The sequence below is a fragment of the Dichomitus squalens genome (genome assembly GCF_000275845.1).
Source record: "Dichomitus squalens LYAD-421 SS1 unplaced genomic scaffold DICSQscaffold_33, whole genome shotgun sequence".
Lineage (NCBI taxonomy): Eukaryota > Fungi > Basidiomycota > Agaricomycetes > Polyporales > Polyporaceae > Dichomitus > Dichomitus squalens.
Window position 1 is genome coordinate 192,137 of NW_006766915.1, and position 18,508 is coordinate 210,644.

Consider the following 18,508-nt stretch of genomic DNA (forward strand, 5'->3'; position numbering starts at 1 on the left):
CTGGAGGTCGCGCTGCCGTGGTGATCTGCCATGGTACTTGTATGATTTCAAAGAGTGATTCGCATCTGCAGGACAGTGATGTACATGTCCGATAGCCGCGATACAATAAATAGTATCTTGACGTAGTGTATGTAGGAAGGTGAAGTAGTCGTGTGAAGCAAAAATCGGCAGTCGGCTGAAGTATGTCCCCTAGAGGGAAGCGGACGAAGCGGTACCTGTGGCAGAACTTGTGGCAGTCGCAGACGCGGAAAACGAGGTAGCGGAGCCTATAGCCGTTGCAGAAGCTGTAATAGTAGTCGAAATGCCACTGATAGTCTCGTTCGCGCCGGCGAGCCAAGCCTTGAAGATGTTGAATTCGATATTGCGCGCCTGGACAGACGCTTGATTAGCTGCGTCAATAGGCTCGTGTCAGGATAGAACGTACTGCAGTGAGGGAGGACGGATCAGTCGCATTAGGCCGGGCAAGGTCTTGTCCGTGCCCGGTGCCGGCGACGAACAATACAACTGACTTATCAATATCCGTGCTGACGTTGTCGCCCAGCCAGTCCGGAGGTACCGCGACGCTCGTAGTGGGATCATACTCGTTCTCGCTGAAGATGATGTGCGTCGAGTTCCCGATGTCCTCCCGGGTGACGTTGTACCTCGTGAGGACGTCTGCCCCGTTGACCTGTGTCAGGTTAAATAGTGTCTCGCATGTCGCCGACGGGCTGCTGCTCATCCCTAGTCCGGGAGAGCCGATGTTGAAGATGCTGTCGTTGGCGATCGCGAGGTTGAGCGGGAACCAATTGCATTGCGCCCACATGAAAGGTATCTCTTGCACGCCGAAGCCACTGTTCTGTGCGTCCGTGTAGTTCAGGCAGCCATTCACTGCGTCCAGACCGTGCGCATGCCAAAGCGTCTGGTTGATGCCGGCGAGGGGCGTCGGGGCGGCAAGGGTGTCGTTGACAACAACGTCAAGCGAGTTGCCGGAGACGTTGAAGAAAACGGCAGGTGGGAGACCGTTGAACTGTGACATGGTGGTGTATGAGGAAACGAGGAAGGAGGCGAACGTGGCCAAATCGTCGCTGCTGTTACTCGGCGGGTGGCATAGCGAGAGCTCCTTTGTGAGGGTAGCATTATGACCTATGAGCGTAAGAATACAATGTCATGCAGTGTTATCAATTGTAGATGATACGACGAACCGGTGTCAATAAGCTGCTTCACCTGCGCAAAACCATTCCTGATGCGGTCGAATGCCTCGAGGGAGCGGTGAGCGTAGGTGCTCTGGACGTAGTTGTACCAGTTATGGAGCTCCGCCCCGACCTCATCCACAGTGCCGAGGGAGCGGAACGGTCCAGCTATACCCCATGCACCAAAGAAAGTGTCTGGGTAATTCTGACGGAAGACAGGTGCTAGGAAGCCACCATATGAGCCTGCACAGGAAGTTAGTATCTTCCGTAATCCAGGACGAAGCGACGACATACCGCCTGCGACGATTGTCTTTGACTTCGCCGCGCCGGTCACATTCTTCTTGACGAAATCCAAGAAGTGGACTGCGTCCTGCATGACGTTATCGAGAGTGAAAGGCTTCAGGTTGTCGAGAGTGTAAGAGTTGTTTCCGAACGGAAGGCTCTGACCAAAGTACCGGTGCTCAAGCGTGGCAACGATACCTCCAAGCTCTTTGGCCCAATCCATGAAAAGCAGTTCACTCTGTCGAGCCGGTGAGTCCTTGAACGACGTCATTTGTACAAGAGATATTCACGATGCAGGCAATGTCGGTGGCCTCAGGAGACTGGTAGAACAAGATCGGCCCGCCTTCCTTGAAGTTCGATGTGTCGATTTGGTACCTCTGTTTGAATGTCTGGCTCGAGTTCGTAGAAGCGTGGTCGATAGGCTGATCAAACCATTGGGTATCCGCGGGGCATTGGACTGCGCCGCCTGGATCACCCGCTGAGCTCTGTCGTGCTAGAAGCGTGACACAAGACGACAAATCAATCCGCGAGCGACTCGATCAGGCGATGATTCGACCTACCCGCGAGAATGTGCGAGCCAGGCCCTGGTGCAGCCAACGTGCCACCGACGACCGCGAGTATCAAAGTTGAAGTAGAGAGCCGCATGAAGAATTGCGAGATTAAAGAAGTGAGTATGGTGAGATAGCGAGGGCACAGACGACATTCATGCGCCTTTATACTCTTCCGGATCTTGGAAGTGTCGGTCCGCGGGTACGTCACTGGATCGCACTCGCAGTGTAAACTCAAGCCTGAGATCATCGCCATTGGACAAGGGGTATGCAGCGCAGTCGTTTCAACCGGGCGAATCGCTCTTCAATCAAGCAGGAGTACCGAATTTTCCATGTACGTGACGTCGGCTGCAGCTTACGGACCGAGTGGCGATTACTTCCACAACGAAGTCGGTGCAAGAGAACGTAAGATTCTGCGGTTGAGCGACGGGGCGCTCTTTAGGGGGCACTTTGCGCCCATTTGGGTGGAGCTAGTACGGACGTTCGTCCGGACCGAGTTCACTGGAACGGCAAAGAGGTCAGTCGACTGGCTACTAAGCTCGGCAGTGATGTTGCGGGACCTAATAACGGTCGCCGATACCAAACGGTACTCACATCGGCATTGTGCTTGATCCGACTCGGAGACTCGTCCTTGTCAGGGAAGTATGAAATTGTAGTGCATCTGGGTGACAGTGATGGCGGGAGGTTAACTAGTACGGAGCGCGACTCGCTGCGATCACCGCTGGCAAGATGTAACATAATCAAAGCGCCCGCAGTGGCTCACTTCGGTCCTCGGGGCTAAGTGACAGCCTACTCACGAGTACTAGCCTCAGTGATGGAGTATTTTGCATGAGAAGCCCGACAATCAATGTCAATAGACCTCGGGACATTTTGAGAATCCTCGGGGTCAGGCTGCTTTTCTGGCCCCCGGGTGGAACGCAGGCGCGGACTGTCTCCTTCAACATCCCTCCCAAAAATCCATACGATCCCGCTCACCCTTTCCATCGGCATCAACATACAGCAGGGAAATGGACGATGCGAGAAAGTGCCAGACAGACCGGTCAACGATGGGCAGCACATGGGAGTCATTAGACTTATTCATTTAGAGTCCGTTTGCCCTTCATACATCGTGAACTTTAGTGAACACCTCAGATACACCGAAAGCAAGAGCTAGCGTTCAGAAGTTTCCACCTGAAAGACACCATCTAGAGATCAAAACTTGTATGGCAGCACAGTCGAGGTGGAAGGACGCACCGGAGAACTTGCTGAGGCCCTGACGAAGCTGGCCCGCGACCGAGTTCGCCGTGTCTGAATCCTAGAGGAAATGTGTATGTGTGAGCAGGGCTCAAGATACACAACCTCACACCAAGAGGGAGGGGGCACAGTTAGTACATACCAGGTTGTATCCCGCCTTCTGCGCGGCGTACTCGACGCCCTTCTCCACCCAGTCTCCGGAGCCGGTTCCGCTGGAGCTCGAATTGGTAGTGTTCGAGTTGGCAGTGTTCGAGTTGGAGCCGTACGAGTCGGACGAAGAGTTGTCGTTTCCACGGTCGGAGGAACCGTAGTTGTCCGATTTGTTCGACGAAGCATACGAGTCGTTGTTGTTGCTCGAGCCGTACGAGTTGCCGTTCGAGCCGTTCGGGTCGTTGCTCGACCCGTAGCTGTTCGAGTTGTTCGACGAGCCGTAGCTTTCGTTGCTGTTGCTGTTGTTGTTGGCGCCATAGTTGTCGTTGTTTGAGGATCCCAAGTTGCTCGAGCCGTACGAGTTGTCGTTGGTAGCGTCGCGCTTCGAGGAGCCGTACGAGTTGTTGTTGTCGTTGGACGAGGAGTACGAGTCGGCGTTGTTGCCGCCGTACGAGTTATCGTTACGGTTGCCGCCGCTCCCATACGAGTCGTTGTTGGCGCTACCGTAGGAGTCGGTACTACTGTTGTTGTTGTTATTGTTGTTGTTAGACCCATAAGAGTCGTTGTTGCTGCCGTACGCATTGTTCGCCGCAGAGTTATCGTTCCGGGACGAACCGTAGCTGTTGTCGGAGCTACCGTACGAGTCGTTGGAGGAGCCGTAGTTGTCGTTCCCGTATCCGGACATGGCGTACGATGATTCAAAGAGAGGCGAGCGAGACGAATTGGGGGTGGGTGTGCAAGTACTGCTCTTCACTGTCGTGCTTTCCCTGCCATTTATACGTCAGAACCTGAGCATTGCTTGAGATGGGCCTCCACAGGTCCCGCCAGGGCTCGAAGACCGGAAGCGGAGTTTGGAGGACCGGATCGAGGGCGATGATTGTTGACAGTTTCAGGACGGGAGCTGGAATGGAAGAACCTAATGCAAGTCAAGTGTAGGGGCGGCGGCCGGCAAGGACCAGAATGATGATTAGTGGCGTCTGGGGTAGAACCAATCGGCCATCAATAGCGCCGGAAGGCGGGGCAGGATATCGATGAATGCAGCCAATGGCAGGCGGCAACCAAGACAAACTGGCATAATAGACAGCCTTCTCGCTCACACGTCAGGCAGGCACTGGGTATGATGAATGGAGGAAAGAAGTGAGCATTGCGGAACAAGACGTGCGAGTTGGACCTAGCGGATGAAGATGGCTATTCTGAAGCCAAGGCGCGACGCTCGATTGGATTGGAAGGCGTCATCGGCCACAGAGAAGAGCGGATGCTGTGATAGGGGGAAGGCGAATACGATCGGAGCCCGAAGAGTTCTGGTGTAAAAGGCGGAAGGAGAAAACGACCGAGAGGCTAATTGCTCTGCAACGAACTCGCCGCGAATAGGCCAGTCACGTCGGAATGCGTTTCCGCGTGGCGGAATAACGATCATGTGATAACATCATGATCAGTATCGTACAAAGATGTCCGAGTCATGTATAAGATATGGAGGGCAATCACCACCCATACGTGCGCGCCTCAGAGGTGTTCAGCGTCAGAGACACATCCGCAAGCCACCTCGAGAAGAGGTCGAGCGACGCCTCGGGTTGATCGAACGGCACCATGTGGCTGTGGAGTTACAAACGCACGTGTCAGCGGACGGGCCGTTTCGAAATGCATGAGGATACGCACCCAGCAGCGTGCACCTGGACATAGGTGATGTTGCCCGCAGTAAAGCCATCTCCGCCAGCGCTGCGCACCCAGCCCGAAACGTCGCCCTTGTTGAGCGTCACCCACGGCTGCTTCGTGGTCTTCTTGAACTCGGGCTGGAACTTCGTCTCTAGCTCCTCGACCCAACGCTCGTTTCCAACGTAGTTGCACGCCATATCCGCATCACCAGCGTAGATAAGGACGCGGATGCCGTTCTCGACAAGCTCGGGCAAGAGCTTCGCGCGATTCCGAGCGCCGTCACCTTGGAGCGCGAAGGCCTGATTGACCTGCATGTTGCAGCTCGCGAAGTCGATCGATGGGTTGACGCCAAGCTGCCTCTTGACCTCAGGGGAGTTCATCCAGGTCTCGATCCACTGGAGCTCTTGGTAGCAGAGATCACCATCCTTGGACCTGTCGCAGTCGCGACGGGTGTCATAGACGTTCTTGCCGGTCTCTGTGGGGAGATGAGCGTCAGCGGCTTGTGACTGCGGAGGTACTCAAAATGGGGCTACGCACGGACAACGGGTCCCATGAGTTGGCTGTTGCAGTACAGGAGCGCAGGAACACAGGTGAAGCGAGAATCGTAGTTGTAGCAACTCTGGATGAGCCGCTGGCAGGTAGGGACCTTCGTGCGGAGGGCCTGGCACTCAGGGCCCTGGGGATCGCTGAAGACCGGGTACTCGCCTTCGCATGCGGCATCGGGCACGCTTGCGAACTGATGGTAGGGGTCGGTCAGGCCATTGCCAACGATGATAGACTCAAGGTTGATGTGCTGGAGCCCAGGTGCGACAAGCGTTCCGGCAGCGAGGTCGACGTTCTTGTGGTACACGACGCTCGCGATGCTCGGCGCGTACATACCGCCATAACTCTCAGCAGCGATGTGGAAGGGGAGCTTGGAGTACTTGGGGAAGCGGGCGAGGAAGAGCTCGAGGAATGCCCAGACGTCCTCCGCCGCGACCGGGGTGGTGTTCACGGAGGTGCCATCCTCAGCGTACGAGTAGCCGACGTTGACCGGCTGGTCGAGGAAGACGACGTTTGCGGACTCGGTCCACGAGTGGGGGTTGAGCGTGACGTTCTTGCCCTCGTCCGCGATGCGGCACGGGCCGAGCTCGAAGAGAAGGCCAGTGGTGGAAGAGCAACCAGGGCCGCCGTTGAGCCACAAAACCAGAGGAGCCTCCTCGGGGTTCTGGCGGGCCTCGAAGAACCAGAAGAAAAGGTGCTTGTCGTCCGCGATGTCGAGATAACCCGACGCCTGCTGCACGGAGGGGTCGCAGATAGTCGGCTCGGTCATGCGAAGCTGATATTCCTCAAACGCGGGGTGTGAAACGAGTTCGTCTGAGATGTTTCAGAAAAGCAATTCTATTAAGCGATTTGGCTACTCACAAGTAATATCGTGCTGCTTGATGAACTCCCTTCCGTCCTGTACCCATTGCGTGACGCGTTGCTCGCCCTTGTGGAACACGTCTTCGGCGGCATGCTGCCAGTCCTTGGCAACGCGACTGAGGTCGTCGAGCACGACTTGCTCGCCCGTGGGCACCGCAAGTACGACCGTCGAGGCCAGGAGCGTCAGAAAGGGTAGCAGGGTCGTCGATAACGCCTTCATCACTGTAGTCGTGGAGGTCGTCGACAAAGGTTGCAGTTGCTCTGGGCCGCAGGCAGGGGACGTCATCCGTAGCCGGCGCCCAACTCAGCAAGTACCCGCTTTCGGAAAGGCGAGATTAGATTAGATTGCAAGCCGGCGGTTATGGAATGAGCTGCCCTTCGCAAATGTGCAGTATACCAGCCATCTCATTCCCGAAAAATAGTCCTACAGTCCACGACGACGATAGTACTCGTCTCGAAACTCGAAATCAGATACATGCCAATCTTACAGCTCCTACGCATTTTACACTAGATTGACGCTCATCCCTGGGGACGTCGTGATCTCCTTGATCGTCTGCCCCTTGTGCACGAATCGAACCCGCCTCCTTGCAGCGAAAGACTCCGCCGATACCTTCAAGGACGTTAGACCCTGAGGGGCCGGGGCCCACGAAAACTCGATGCTGATGCCGCCACGAAGCCGTGCGTTCTTGATGGAGCCGCTGGGCCAGTTGGACGGGAGCGCAGGGAGGATGAAGACGGTGTAGATGTCGCCCGTCGTGGCTACGTCCGGCACTTGGATCAGACCGTTCTAATAGAAAAGTGAATGAGTGCTACAGCACGCGATGTTGGGGCAGACGAAGGCTCGTACGAGGAGTGCGGCGGGGAAACCGAAGTTAGCGTCGATCTGGAAAATCGCGCCCTCGCCTTGCGAATAAAGGCTAAACAAGTTCGGCGCAAAGTTGCGCTCGAGTGCGTACTGTGACGAAACTCTGATCTACATTCCGGATATGGATTGAAACGCGGCAGCACTCACAGTGAGCTCGTGGTAGAACTCGGTCGCATTCTGGAGTTGCGCCCAACATGCCGCGCGCCAGACCTTCTCCCAGCCCGAGTCGGCGTCAGGCCCTGTGCCATTCCCGCGATGGATAAGACTCGTCGTAGCAGCGGCGATGACTTCATCATGAGTGTAGTTCTCAGCGGTCGCTTGAACGGTAGCGTTGTAGCCCGATACGGCGTATCCGGGATAAAGGCCGACAAGGTGGGAGAGGTGGCGGTGGGTGTCGGTAGGCGAATCCATGTCCACCTTCCATTCTGCGATGTAAACGCGTATGTCAAGAACAACGAAGTGAGCTAGAAGACAGTACGGACCTTGGAGTTGGCCCCAGGAACCGATATGGATGCCCTTGTCCATTTGCTCTCGCTTCGCGCGGACCTCTGAGATAAAAGCATTGAGCCATGTGGGCATGTGAGGGGCTGTGCTAACGCACCGTCAAGGAAGGCAGTATCAGTATCGCCGGAAATGGCGAATCCCTTGTCGATGGCATTGAACAGCTGCCAGATGAGCTGCTGGGCGTGGGCACACCCTAAAGCCCATCTTAGTGCATCTGTCGAAATGTGAGAGGTCGGATGTGCGTAATGGCGCTCACCGAGAGTGATCGGAACCTGTTCGGGAGAGTTGCACGGGTTGACCACGAGGGTCGAGTCGTTGAAGCGTTCGTCAGGAACGAGTTTCTGCAGGTGGAACTGTGCAACACTCTGCATATTCGACGTGAGTGCGTGCGGCAAGCCAAAAGCCTTCAATAAGGGTCTCACCTTCAGGAGCGGCCATCCCTGAGCTTTGAACCAATCGCTGTCCTGAGTGAAGTCAAAATGATCCCAGACGTGAAGCATCTTCGCAAGCGCATCAGCCATGTTTTCGCATAGTCTTTTGACGCGCATACCATCCATGCGTTGGACTCTGAAAGGGTGTAAGACTTCCGTAAAAAAATCATTGGGGCTACAGACGTACCGGGGTAGTCGGCCCACGACGCTGTGTTCCCACCTCCCTTCATGCCGGTGTGCCCGAAGATCTAGCAGCATGTATTTCAGTGACTCGCCGTTACTTTGAACAGCAGAGATTCATCATACGTTCATCTGGTAATTTAATATTGTAACCAACGCTGCGACAACGCGGATATGATATCACGGACCTCGTTGTGCGTTACCCATCCCTCGGAGATGTTGTACAGGTATTGAGCAGTGAGAGCACCGCGAGGAGCCCACGTTTTCTGTAGGCATCCTCACATTCAGTCAAACGTCTCCATACAATCACAACACACGGACCTCAAAGTAATCGAACAGGGGCGTGACGACGTCCATGCCCGTCAGCTCCGCGAACCAATAGTTCATCTGGATGTTTATGTTTGAATCTTCGCAGTCCCGATGAGCACACGCCAATATCTCTGGCATTCGGAGCACTCACGGTAGTCCGCGCTCCACGGGTTGCTGTCGTCCTTCGCCCACTTGCCCTGCAGGTTCGCCGGCAAAGTGCCCCGCGCGCTGCCGGCGAGGAGGTACCGCCCAAAGTTGAACAGCAGCCACTCCAGGTACGGATTCCCCACGTCCGTCTGGTACGCGTCATGCAGCTGGTCCGTCGGGGTGGCGAAGTCGGGCGTCTGGTCGAGGTCGAGCTCGAATTTGGTTATCAGCCCCGCGTAGTCCGCGATGTGCGCCGCGAGCGCGCCATCGTACGTCGTCGCGGACGCGGTCGCGGGCTCAATCAGCGCGACGAGGGCATCGTGCGGGTCCGCGCCCTTGAACGAGAAGCTGTGCACGGCGTCGCCCGCGTCGGCGTCGTAGTCCGTGCCGCCAACCCAGGTGATGAACGCGTCGCTCGCGCCGCTGACACTGATCGTGGCGTTGTTCGTCCCGGTGGGCGCGCAGACAATGGAGGTGTTCGTGCCGCTCGCGCTGACCCGGGCGAGGATCTCGAAGGCCATGCCGGGGCTGGAGGCGGTGCCGGTGATCTGGAGCGTCGAGTTATCGAAGCATGAGACGGTGGGAATAAGGATCCCCGACTCCGCATCGACAGAGTAGGCGTAGGTCAGAGCGGGAAGGGTGCTAGCATCGGTCGTGTTGATGCGCTGGACGCATGCCTGCGTAGGATGGGAGCAGAACGTCTCGCTGTTGGCGTCTAATTTCAGCCATGTCTGCCCCGAGTGGTCGGTCGATTGGATTAGTTCACTCACCGGAAGAAGGACGCGTTTCCTTGGGTCCATGAGGTGCGTTGCACGGCAGCATCCAAATCGAGCCATCGGACAAAGTCAGAGAAACCGCCATTCAGGTCGAGGGTGGCGAGCAGATATCCGGCACCGACGTAGGAGCCTATCGAGAGCGGCTTGTGAATTCACGAACTCACCTGCCATTACCTGCAGGTACGAGGCTTACCGTACGCGCCGGCATCGGTGGTCAGCTGCTCGATGTCTAAACAACCACGCGTAGAAGTGAATCAATCCACACCACGGACCCCGCCAGATGTAGACGCACTGTCGATGGTCCCGTTGGGGCTCTGGAAGATGGCTTGACGTATCACCTGCATTTCTTGCGCCACGGTCGCCTGGTCGGAAGCCGCCTTATTCCCTCCATTGTACGTCTAGGAAGCAGGAAGCAGGTCAACACCGTATGCTGCCGTACACCCAGGAACGGCGTATGACGACATGCGGCCCGGAAGCCCATTCACTTACGGGATCCTGGAAGGGGCCACCAGACCAGAGGGACTCGATGTTAAGCTGGGTCACCTCCTGCGCAGCCTGTCCGTTGACCATCGCTGCAAGGCGCTGTCAGGATCTCGCGCAGAGCTGATCCAGTAACAGTGACACCCACCTGCAAGGTAGCCGTTCCCAACAGGCAACCAGTCGTCCGCCCAAAAATCAAAGTCGCGGCCTGGTTGAGTGTACCAGATCCCGTTTCCGGATGCGGGGAACGCGGGAGGCGCCGCAACAGCAGCGGAGATGGCGGAGCCAAGTCCGACGGCGACACCTGCTCGTCGGAGGTGCATATTGGCAGCGTTAAGGGTCGAAGAGCAGGTCAACATGCATGACCATAGAGAGAGCGTATTTATGGGACCAATGATAATCAGCGGCTCGCTACGGGGCTACGGGCTCGGTGAGATGCAAGATCCTTCGCCGTCGCAATGGGCGGCAAGCGCGTAGAGAAGCGTGCATGACCCGTACACATGATGCGCTTCGCTGGCCAGCATCGGCATGCGGCGTGGAGAGAGCATGGCACGCCGGACAGTTACCGGACGTAGTAGGGGACTTGCCTTGTGCTTCGTCAAGTAGAATTGGGTATGAGTCTTGTGCCTGGTCCACAAGAGCCGGCGGGCCGCTGGAGAATAGCGGAGGTGATGGCTACGTGGGGGTGAGCATGATGGTGGTACAAGCCGAATGAGTTGTGGAACTGACCCGGGAGGAGCCGATGACGTTGGCTGTCGCAAAGAAAGCTCAGTGATGTAAGATCCCAGAGAAATCATCAGTCAACGATGTAGGGGACTAACCAATGCACCCGTGCCCGAACGAAAGGAGGAGTTCATGGCATGGTTTCAGAGAACTCATGGTGGTCTTGTTATACGCTGGGGTGTGTTCATGGACAGTATGAGACGAGAGTGCGCAATGAAGAGCGTAGGGCAGCTAGGAAGTATACGAGGAGGTCCCCCTATACCGTCGCGAATGCACTGCAAGTGTCACGAGGTGATGGGAACCGGAGACGACGCTGTCAGCGCTGTGGGGTGTGCTTCGGGACGCCAGCGTGTGGATGACGGCGTTGTTGAGGGGCCAAACGAGAGCTCGACGGTTTGGGATACAAATGTCAGGTAATTCTTGCGATGCTTCGTTGAATGCAACGTCGTGGCCTGGACAGATCGGCCGAGTCCCAAGGGAATAGAAGGGAAGGGCCCTTATCTAAAATTGAACTCGTTCCCTTTACAGGTCACGTATAAGGATGCTTATGACTCGGAGTGAAGACAGTCTGTCTTCGTGCACTGAAGACGCGGTACGAGGATGAGCAGCAAGGAGTATTTATAGTAAGAGTCTCCGGACGAGCCTCGGTACACACATGTAAATACCTCGCAGAACGGCGCTTGAGCGATATGTTAATGCTCTCTGCGTCGCTCGATTTCGACTGCAGCAATGTTGGTTCTGGATCGCTCTCGACGTCTGCGCGGCCTTGCACAGTCGAAAGCGAAGTCGTTGACCATATGGCGACGGTGCGCGGACGTACTTGTGTCGCGCGCGCACCAACGCGCGATGATTGCCTGTTGTGGGGCGTCGCGAGATGCGGTCGTCAAGACAGCGCTCTTGATCGCGCGGACAATGATGAGCAGCCCGCGCGACTCTTCCACACCTCTCCTTCGCTGTATTCCTACACCTCTTCGCCCTCGCACAGGGTGGAGTCTACGCTTCTGTCTTTTCTCCCTTGTCATTCGTTTCGCTGTGCGACCTCTAGGGCTTCTCTTGAACACCTCAGAGTCGCGGTTCGAGCACTGATATCAAAATGGCGTTGTCCGAGTTCTCGTCGATTGGAAAGAGGAAGCTTGGCGTTCATGGTATGCCATGCCCGCCGCCGAGTTGTGATTGACTTCTTGCCTTCCATGCTAACGTCTAGTGGCTGCTAGTCCTGTTGATCATCTTCACCATTCTTGCCCTCGCGTTCGCCGTGCGGGTGAACCATTTCCAGGAGTATTACTGTGAGTTCCCTTTCTTTCGTTCGTAGCACATGGTAGCGGGAGGACCGAGGGTAGCCACGCGAGGAGTCCAAAACAGATGAGGAGGGAGAAGAAAGTCGGGATCGTGCAAGTCAACCGTCTGCTGAAACCTTAGTCTCTTGATCGAGAATGTCTCCCCACCGCTCCAGCTACACCGTTGTCCTTTCGCCTGGCTCCAAGGCGATTGGCTGAACATGCAGCTAACGAAACTTCTCCTTCGCAGTCATGGCAGATCTCTTCCCTCTAGGTCTTGCAGTGACGACCCTGGTCATCCTTATCTTCACGTACGTCGGAATGATGAAACCTATAGAGCTTGATGCCGAGTTGCCTGTAGGCTTGTCCTCGACGTTGCCATCAAGAACATACCCACCGCGCGCCCCGCAGTTGAAGTCGGCCTCCTCTACGTCCTAAGCATCTTCTGGCTCGGTGCGTACACTCAACGCTATCCTCCTGTCATGAGCTGAGCGTCCCGGGAATCAGCGTTCAACGCATTCTCTACCTCCCGCTGGAGCCGCATTCCCATGAGCTGCGGTTCAATCCCCGATGGTACGCCTTACATTTCCGTCCGGATGCATACCGCTCACCTCGCCCGACCTCCCAGAGTACGCTGACATGCGCGGGTGGTGCCGCGATGTCCAGGCTCTCAAGTCCTTCGTCTGGATCGAGTTCGTCGCGAGTGCGTCTAGTATTACCTACCTCGCGAGTGTATATGCAGCTGAAACATTCACATGCAGTCTTCTTCACGGCGTCCTGGATCCTCCGCTACGCCCTCTCGGAACACAAGCAGGGCCACCAGCACATCTGGGGCGGCCCCCTCTCGCGCTACCGCCCGCACGAAGGCGCCCCCAACGCCCGATTGACGTTCACGGACTACTTCGCCCCCGTCCGCGGCCACCAGGCCTTCGAGAAGTTCTGAGCTCTCATGGAGCGCAGTGCAGCGATGTGAACTATGACGCTTACAGAAGGGGCTGGTGACGATCCACGACTCAACATGTATACCTGCTTGGATCTTGTTTTTGTTTTTGTGTTCGAGCCGGACGTCCTTCCGGCAGGGGCGGCTGGCGTGTGTAGTTTAGCTGAAATATCGTTCCTTGTTGCTTGGACATGTTAGACGAGGCATCGTACTGAGTGAAGGGCAGAAATTTATCTGAACCTCAGCCGTGCAACTCGCACTTTGCTGGCGGGGCCGAAAGCGCATGATGAGATGATGTACGTACGTTGCAGAACAAATGACAGCTCGAGATAGTCGTGTGGGAAGGAGGGTGCGGAGAATGGGAAGAGGTGCGGCGGACAACATGGAAACGTACTAGACATGCAAAGAACACCTGGTGACCAGATCCCTCGTACTTAGCCAGAGACCCTTTCCCAGCTAGCCCATTCTATACTGTGAGGATTGAGCGACCGCTTCACGAACACTCGCATCGCACAGATGTCAACGAGCAACGACCATGGGAACCGTGTGAGACAACTGGATGAAAACGAAGACATCCCTAGTCGCGGTGGTACGAAGACGAGGAGTTTGGCGCTTGTTACCGGCACAACTCTGCCTAAACCCCCATCCTGGAAATCGCCCTATAGGGCAAGGTCCAAAGGTCCAAAGGTCACCCTATGGGAAAATTGTATTGCGAAATCATGCTCGAATGTAAGAGAGATGGCAGGGATCGGCAAGGACGAGAGGCGAACCGTGAGTCGCCGACCGGACGAGGTTCTGGACGCTGACGAAGCTTCCCCATGTCTTGCCAGATGACGAGCTTAGACTGAATTGGATCAATCAATTGTCTACCAACGCAGCAGCGACTGAAGACTACATTATACGACAAGGAGCACATGCAACCAACGGAGATATGCAAGGGACGATGTCGAGTCATCGCAGACTATGAGGCCAATGGGCTCACCAACGAGTTGATTGACTCACGACAGTACCTATCCAAGCAGTGCTATCATAGGTGCGCACTCTTTCGTCATGGGCATCGGTTGTGTCGCAAAGAGCGTGTTTTTCTCTACCGCACGCGGGGAATCAAACTATGATCAGGAAGGGCTGGACACGAGATGAGTGCCATTGCACAACGAAAGTTGGGCAACGGCGTTCACCATGAATGTAATTATGCGTGTAAGAGAAATAGTCAGCATGAGAACCGGCGGTGTACGCCAAGCATTAGGGGCTTGATACCGTTCCCGCAACTTGTGGAGGTTGCAAAAGAGGAATGATAGAAGGATATGCCACTGAACAGTTCTTCAGGCCGAGATGCCAACTCAGCACTCAACCTTTGCTGGGTTATGACACAACGTGATGCCCTTGCGCCCTCGAAGGGCATTGCGCACTAAGTAGTCGAAGAAAGGGTTTCGTGAACCAGTGACGTAGGGTGAACTTCGATCTCATCGACCAAAAAGCATCATTCTATGTCTATGAGTGTTGTGGTGGACACTGCGTAATGGTCAAGAATCCGCGCTGCTTCGTGGTGGTAGCTCTAAGGAAACGTCATGGTGGCCCAAGCCGAGCTAGTATCGTGAGAGGGCTGTCCATTGCTCCTGTCGTTCCTCGAAACGCATGCTTCTGTGCTGTCGTTTGCTTTGGGACTATTTAGCCGGGAGGTTGAAAGGGCAGTTGTAGTGGCCGACGATCCATGGATTGCGTGCGGGATCAAAGTATCCGTCCGTGCTTCACAGGCGTACGCGTTTGGCGCCTTCCTTGGCACGATGGGACCGTTATCGATGAACGAGCGAGCGTGTAGGTCCCGGGGACGGGAAAAATGCTCAAAAATTTACACCGTATTGGCTTATGGCAACTAACGTCCAGCGCGAAGACTGTGGCATCTGGTTCATGTGCAGGGAGACTCAACAATACACGTCTCTGTGGCATGTCTGTAATATCGCAAACATCGGTCCTTGGCGAATGCTTGAATAATCGGGGGGACCCCGTAGATGAGGGCGTAGCGGGCTTGCATGCGGCTGGAAAGGTGAGTCCTTCGACTGATCTTTGTTAGAAATGACATAGTGGTGAGTGTTCGCATCATACACCCAAAGTTTATGGCATCATGATGTGCTGTTCAGCGTCGGCTTTGATTAATTTACGGGAGGAGAAGAACATAAGGTCCAAAGGTGATGTGGGGGACAATGGTTGTGTGGGTCTCCGGTACATATGTCACATTGGCGTTGGTTCAGTTTGAGAGAATGCTAATGTTTCCTGTGTTATATTCTTCACTGCCGGAAGGGTCGTTCACGTTGGTCACGTTGCCACACGAGGGGACAAAGGTTGTCAACACAAGTGACGCGGCGACCAGACGCAGGCGAGACGCTGGGATTCGCCTCTACCGCCCTCTCCACTCCAAAAATCGCTCCTTTCTATCTGTCACTCATGACTTGTGTTCTTTGTCCCATACACCCCATGTCGATTTTGCGATAACAAGGATGGGCTTTACCAAGATCACGATGATTGCCTTGTTTGTAAGACTCGATAATCTCACTTGTCGCGTCACCCGGCAGTGATTCGGGCCTCGGGTATGCAGAGCGGCGCGGAAAGCTCGCTCATATTATTCGACAGCAGAGACAAAGAGGACAACAAGCTGACTGTTGTGTTATAAGACCTTTTATTCTATTTTTGTTGTTTGTTACTTACTTGCATCAGGTGTCTGCGAGAGTTACAAAGTCTTTTGTATCTACACCGTGTATTTATTATGCACTCCGTACGCACTAATGGACGACTGCATTCACCTACGCCTCACTCCTGAACTCCAATACTGTCGTGGCTGGAAGAAAGCTCGGAGGTCAGCGAGAACGAGATAGAAGACGACGATATGGGAGACGACGACATCCATCCGCTCGCCGTCAAGCTCTCCTCCCATCGACAGCCTCCACCTCCATCGAGCCCCGGCCCCACATGTCTACCGCCAACCATCCAACAGAGATACTCTGTATCATATTCCACGTCGTCCGTCGGGACGCTTTGGACCGCGACGAGGCCGATATGTCGTGGGCGCGACTAGGAGGTGAAGGGGAAGGGGCCCAGGATAGGGATGGCCAAGGTGCGGCGGACGGCCTAGCAGGCAGGTGCACACACAGAAATGTGTGTCGGTGAGTGAGGTTCGCTTCTTGCAAAGTCGACAATGTACTCATACCGCGATCTTGGCCAGAAATCGAGGACCCATCCTGATGTCTCGACGTCCAGTTTGCGGTGGATGCCTTGAGATCCCCGCTTGTAACCGTCATCCTACAGACTATACCAATCTCGCCATGTCAGGAAAGCCTCATACCCGGCCCACCCCCGCCGCGCCGACGAGGAGAATCAAGTCGGCGCCGTCAGCAACGCGAGCAGTGACAGGAACAGCGATAAGGAATAAGTACGTCACCCATTTCTGCTTCTGTTGGTCGTGGAAAGCGGCGTAGAGCACCCATTGAAGACAACAGTTACACCGCACGCGTCCCACCCACCAAGCGCAAGAGGTTGCCGGGTGGCTCCTCGGTAAACGTCGGCCAATTCAAGAAGTCCAAGCGGCCGCGTATCCCGGTCGACGTCCTCGACCGTCTCTGCACGGTGATGCCTAACGCACCGTGTCCGTGGCCGACGTGCACGGAAAAATTCCAATTGGTGCAGACGGGCGAGGGCGAGGGCGCTGCCCGGTCGAAGTGCAAGATTACGGAGCACTTCAGGGAGCACGTCGAAGATGGCCGCATCTTCAAAACGAACGGAGCGATCGTGTGCCGCGCTTGCCACAAAAAGGACCAGGGGAACACCTTCGTTCGACACGTGAAGGCAGCTCACTGGCATGCGAGGTGGGGGTGCTTGCTCACCCTGCACGGACTGGAGTGCTCGTGGCAGGGGACACGGCCCGGCGATGTTTCCCAACATGTTGAGCGGAAACACCGTGGACACATTGACCTACTTCCCTCCCTTCCTACGTAACGGGAGCCGCGTCCTGTGGCTCAGGCCGTGAGTCAGGAGGGCGAGGCAGGAGGCGTGGCTAGATGCGACATGGACACAAGCGAAGACATCGTGATCGAAGGCGACGTACCTAGGGCTTGACAGAGGGCGCGGACAGGAACGACGCGGGCCTTTCATCCTTCCGTTTGTCACCTTCCTGGTGGCACTCCTAGTGTCACCAGCTGACGCCGCCTCCGCGTAGTGAGTGGCTTTATGCGTTCTCCTTGTTTGCGGGCTGAGTCAGAATTTGCATTCCCTTCTTCTGCTGCTCGTTGTATTTTTCCAACCATACTATCAAAGGCCCTTGTTTACCGCCCCGCATACCACAGCCAGGTTCTCCTCTCTGAGTGGAGCCGGACGCGAGTCGGAGCTGTTCAGCTTTAAAACATAACTACCTCCCATGACAATCAAGGGCACTAGGCCCGCATTGTTCACTCGTGTACTATTGATGCTTTGTCGTATGTCTCCGCTGTACATTACTTAGCCGTCATAGTGACTTCTAGCTGCACCGAAACACTTAGGCTGTAACTTGCTTGTAGGAATCAAAATAGCCACAGCTTGTTTACGCAATTCCATGATGGAGTGGATTGCTTCTATGCTGCTGACGCGTCGTCGCTCCGTAGGTCGTTCTGACGACCCGACAAGCCTTCCAAACACTCTCCTCCCCTGCTGTTCGAGCTCGGCATCACTGTCTGGGAAGGCAAATGGGAGGCCGGGATCAGGTATCGTGTACACGTACATCTGCTCAGACTGCCCAAGAAACACGCTGATGCATAGCTTGCTGGTCGTCCTTCTCGCAAACACAGGCCTTCACATGGCTACGATCAAAGTGCATGTCCGCTTGACGAAGAACCGGACGCTACCACGACAGGATAGGACAGACGGTGTCCTTGTCGTGATGCCGATATAGCCCCACGTAAGAGAATCTCGGGATGTGGTGCGCTCTCGCACTCGTAGAAAGCACATACCCGGCTGGCAGGCCCATGTCCGCTACGTGGCTCCCTTCTCCTGCCATACAAAAGCCCTCCTACGTTCCCGGTTGTTGTCGCATACATACGGATCGTAATGTCGACGCGGGTACTGATGTTGCGTCGAAGCAACGCACTCATGGTGTCTTCACCCTGCGCTCCGTCCGAGTAGAATCGCCTCTCGCAGCCAAGTCCCGCTGGGAGCCACAACCGGCGCAGAGCGACATGTGATGAGAAGAAGGAGCTCAGGGACGTCGTGGTACCATGATGAGAACAAGGTCCGACATCAGACGCCGGAGCAACAAGACCGATCGCGCACAAGTTTGACTGGGACTCCCATCCCGCGCTGCGAGATAGCATCGAATACGTTGGACTGAGGCCCAATACTTGCCATGCACACCAGGCCACCGGACGAGCAGGTATAGTAGTGTGTCGTTGAGGAGTCAACGATATGGAGGCTGACG

At 55.6% G+C, this 18,508-nt stretch overlaps 6 protein-coding genes across 6 annotated transcripts; 2 read left to right on the plus strand and 4 right to left on the minus strand.

The window, feature by feature from the left end:
• Nucleotides 1-394: 394 nt before the first annotated feature.
• On the minus strand, nt 395-2,096 carry DICSQDRAFT_128566 (uncharacterized protein; the record flags this gene model as incomplete). The annotated part of the gene is made up of 5 exons (XM_007368229.1): nt 395-1,122; nt 1,182-1,412; nt 1,464-1,689; nt 1,742-1,944; nt 2,012-2,096. 5 exons carry the CDS (start codon nt 2,094-2,096, stop codon nt 395-397), a joined length of 1,473 nt encoding a protein of 490 aa, XP_007368291.1.
• Nucleotides 2,097-2,931: 835 nt separating this feature from the next.
• On the minus strand, nt 2,932-4,305 carry DICSQDRAFT_138887 (uncharacterized protein). Its single transcript, XM_007368230.1, has 3 exons — nt 3,375-4,305; nt 3,233-3,293; nt 2,932-3,169 (listed from the first exon to the last, which is right to left on the minus strand). The coding sequence occupies exons 1-3, from the start codon at nt 4,065-4,067 to the stop codon at nt 3,156-3,158; spliced, it is 768 nt and encodes a 255-aa protein (XP_007368292.1). The 5' UTR covers nt 4,068-4,305; the 3' UTR covers nt 2,932-3,155.
• An 85-nt stretch (nt 4,306-4,390) lies between these two features.
• On the minus strand, nt 4,391-6,682 carry DICSQDRAFT_89934 (carboxypeptidase C). The gene is made up of 4 exons (XM_007368231.1): nt 6,440-6,682; nt 5,573-6,391; nt 5,039-5,510; nt 4,391-4,975 (listed from the first exon to the last, which is right to left on the minus strand). The coding sequence occupies exons 1-4, from the start codon at nt 6,657-6,659 to the stop codon at nt 4,864-4,866; spliced, it is 1,623 nt and encodes a 540-aa protein (XP_007368293.1). The 5' UTR covers nt 6,660-6,682; the 3' UTR covers nt 4,391-4,863.
• Nucleotides 6,683-6,941: 259 nt separating this feature from the next.
• DICSQDRAFT_65986 (uncharacterized protein) lies at nt 6,942-10,454 on the minus strand (the record flags this gene model as incomplete). The annotated part of the gene is made up of 16 exons (XM_007368232.1): nt 6,942-7,226; nt 7,287-7,394; nt 7,452-7,729; nt 7,787-7,852; nt 7,906-8,001; nt 8,065-8,173; nt 8,231-8,308; nt 8,359-8,375; nt 8,427-8,487; nt 8,608-8,685; nt 8,741-8,826; nt 8,880-9,580; nt 9,646-9,794; nt 9,924-10,049; nt 10,141-10,223; nt 10,280-10,454. The coding sequence occupies 16 exons, from the start codon at nt 10,452-10,454 to the stop codon at nt 6,942-6,944; spliced, it is 2,496 nt and encodes an 831-aa protein (XP_007368294.1).
• A 1,224-nt stretch (nt 10,455-11,678) lies between these two features.
• DICSQDRAFT_182227 (uncharacterized protein) lies at nt 11,679-13,382 on the plus strand. The gene is made up of 7 exons (XM_007368233.1): nt 11,679-11,999; nt 12,069-12,140; nt 12,382-12,442; nt 12,493-12,584; nt 12,639-12,704; nt 12,760-12,834; nt 12,893-13,382. The coding sequence occupies exons 1-7, from the start codon at nt 11,948-11,950 to the stop codon at nt 13,072-13,074; spliced, it is 600 nt and encodes a 199-aa protein (XP_007368295.1). The 5' UTR covers nt 11,679-11,947; the 3' UTR covers nt 13,075-13,382.
• A 2,653-nt stretch (nt 13,383-16,035) lies between these two features.
• Nucleotides 16,036-17,058, plus strand: DICSQDRAFT_128569 (uncharacterized protein; the record flags this gene model as incomplete). Its single annotated transcript, XM_007368234.1, has 3 exons — nt 16,036-16,180; nt 16,372-16,495; nt 16,542-17,058. 3 exons carry the CDS (start codon nt 16,036-16,038, stop codon nt 17,056-17,058), a joined length of 786 nt encoding a protein of 261 aa, XP_007368296.1.
• Between the last annotated feature and the right edge of the window lie 1,450 nt (nt 17,059-18,508).

Excerpts from the sequence above, each read along its gene's own strand:
- DICSQDRAFT_182227 (XM_007368233.1), top strand. The coding sequence starts at position 11,948 with ATGGCGTTGTCCGAGTTCTCGTCGATTGGAAAGAGGAAGCTTGGCGTT. Across the intron at positions 12,141-12,381 it reads CCATTTCCAGGAGTATTACT|TCATGGCAGATCTCTTCCCT; the intron begins GTGAGTTCCCTT and ends TCTCCTTCGCAG. Across the intron at positions 12,835-12,892 it reads CTGGATCGAGTTCGTCGCGA|TCTTCTTCACGGCGTCCTGG; the intron begins GTGCGTCTAGTA and ends ATTCACATGCAG.
- DICSQDRAFT_138887 (XM_007368230.1), bottom strand. The coding sequence starts at position 4,067 with ATGTCCGGATACGGGAACGACAACTACGGCTCCTCCAACGACTCGTAC. Across the intron at positions 3,294-3,374 it reads AGAAGGCGGGATACAACCTG|GATTCAGACACGGCGAACTC; the intron begins GTATGTACTAAC and ends CATTTCCTCTAG.
- DICSQDRAFT_89934 (XM_007368231.1), bottom strand. The coding sequence starts at position 6,659 with ATGAAGGCGTTATCGACGACCCTGCTACCCTTTCTGACGCTCCTGGCC. Across the intron at positions 6,392-6,439 it reads CAAGCAGCACGATATTACTT|ACGAACTCGTTTCACACCCC; the intron begins GTGAGTAGCCAA and ends GAAACATCTCAG. Across the intron at positions 5,511-5,572 it reads ACTCATGGGACCCGTTGTCC|AGACCGGCAAGAACGTCTAT; the intron begins GTGCGTAGCCCC and ends ATCTCCCCACAG.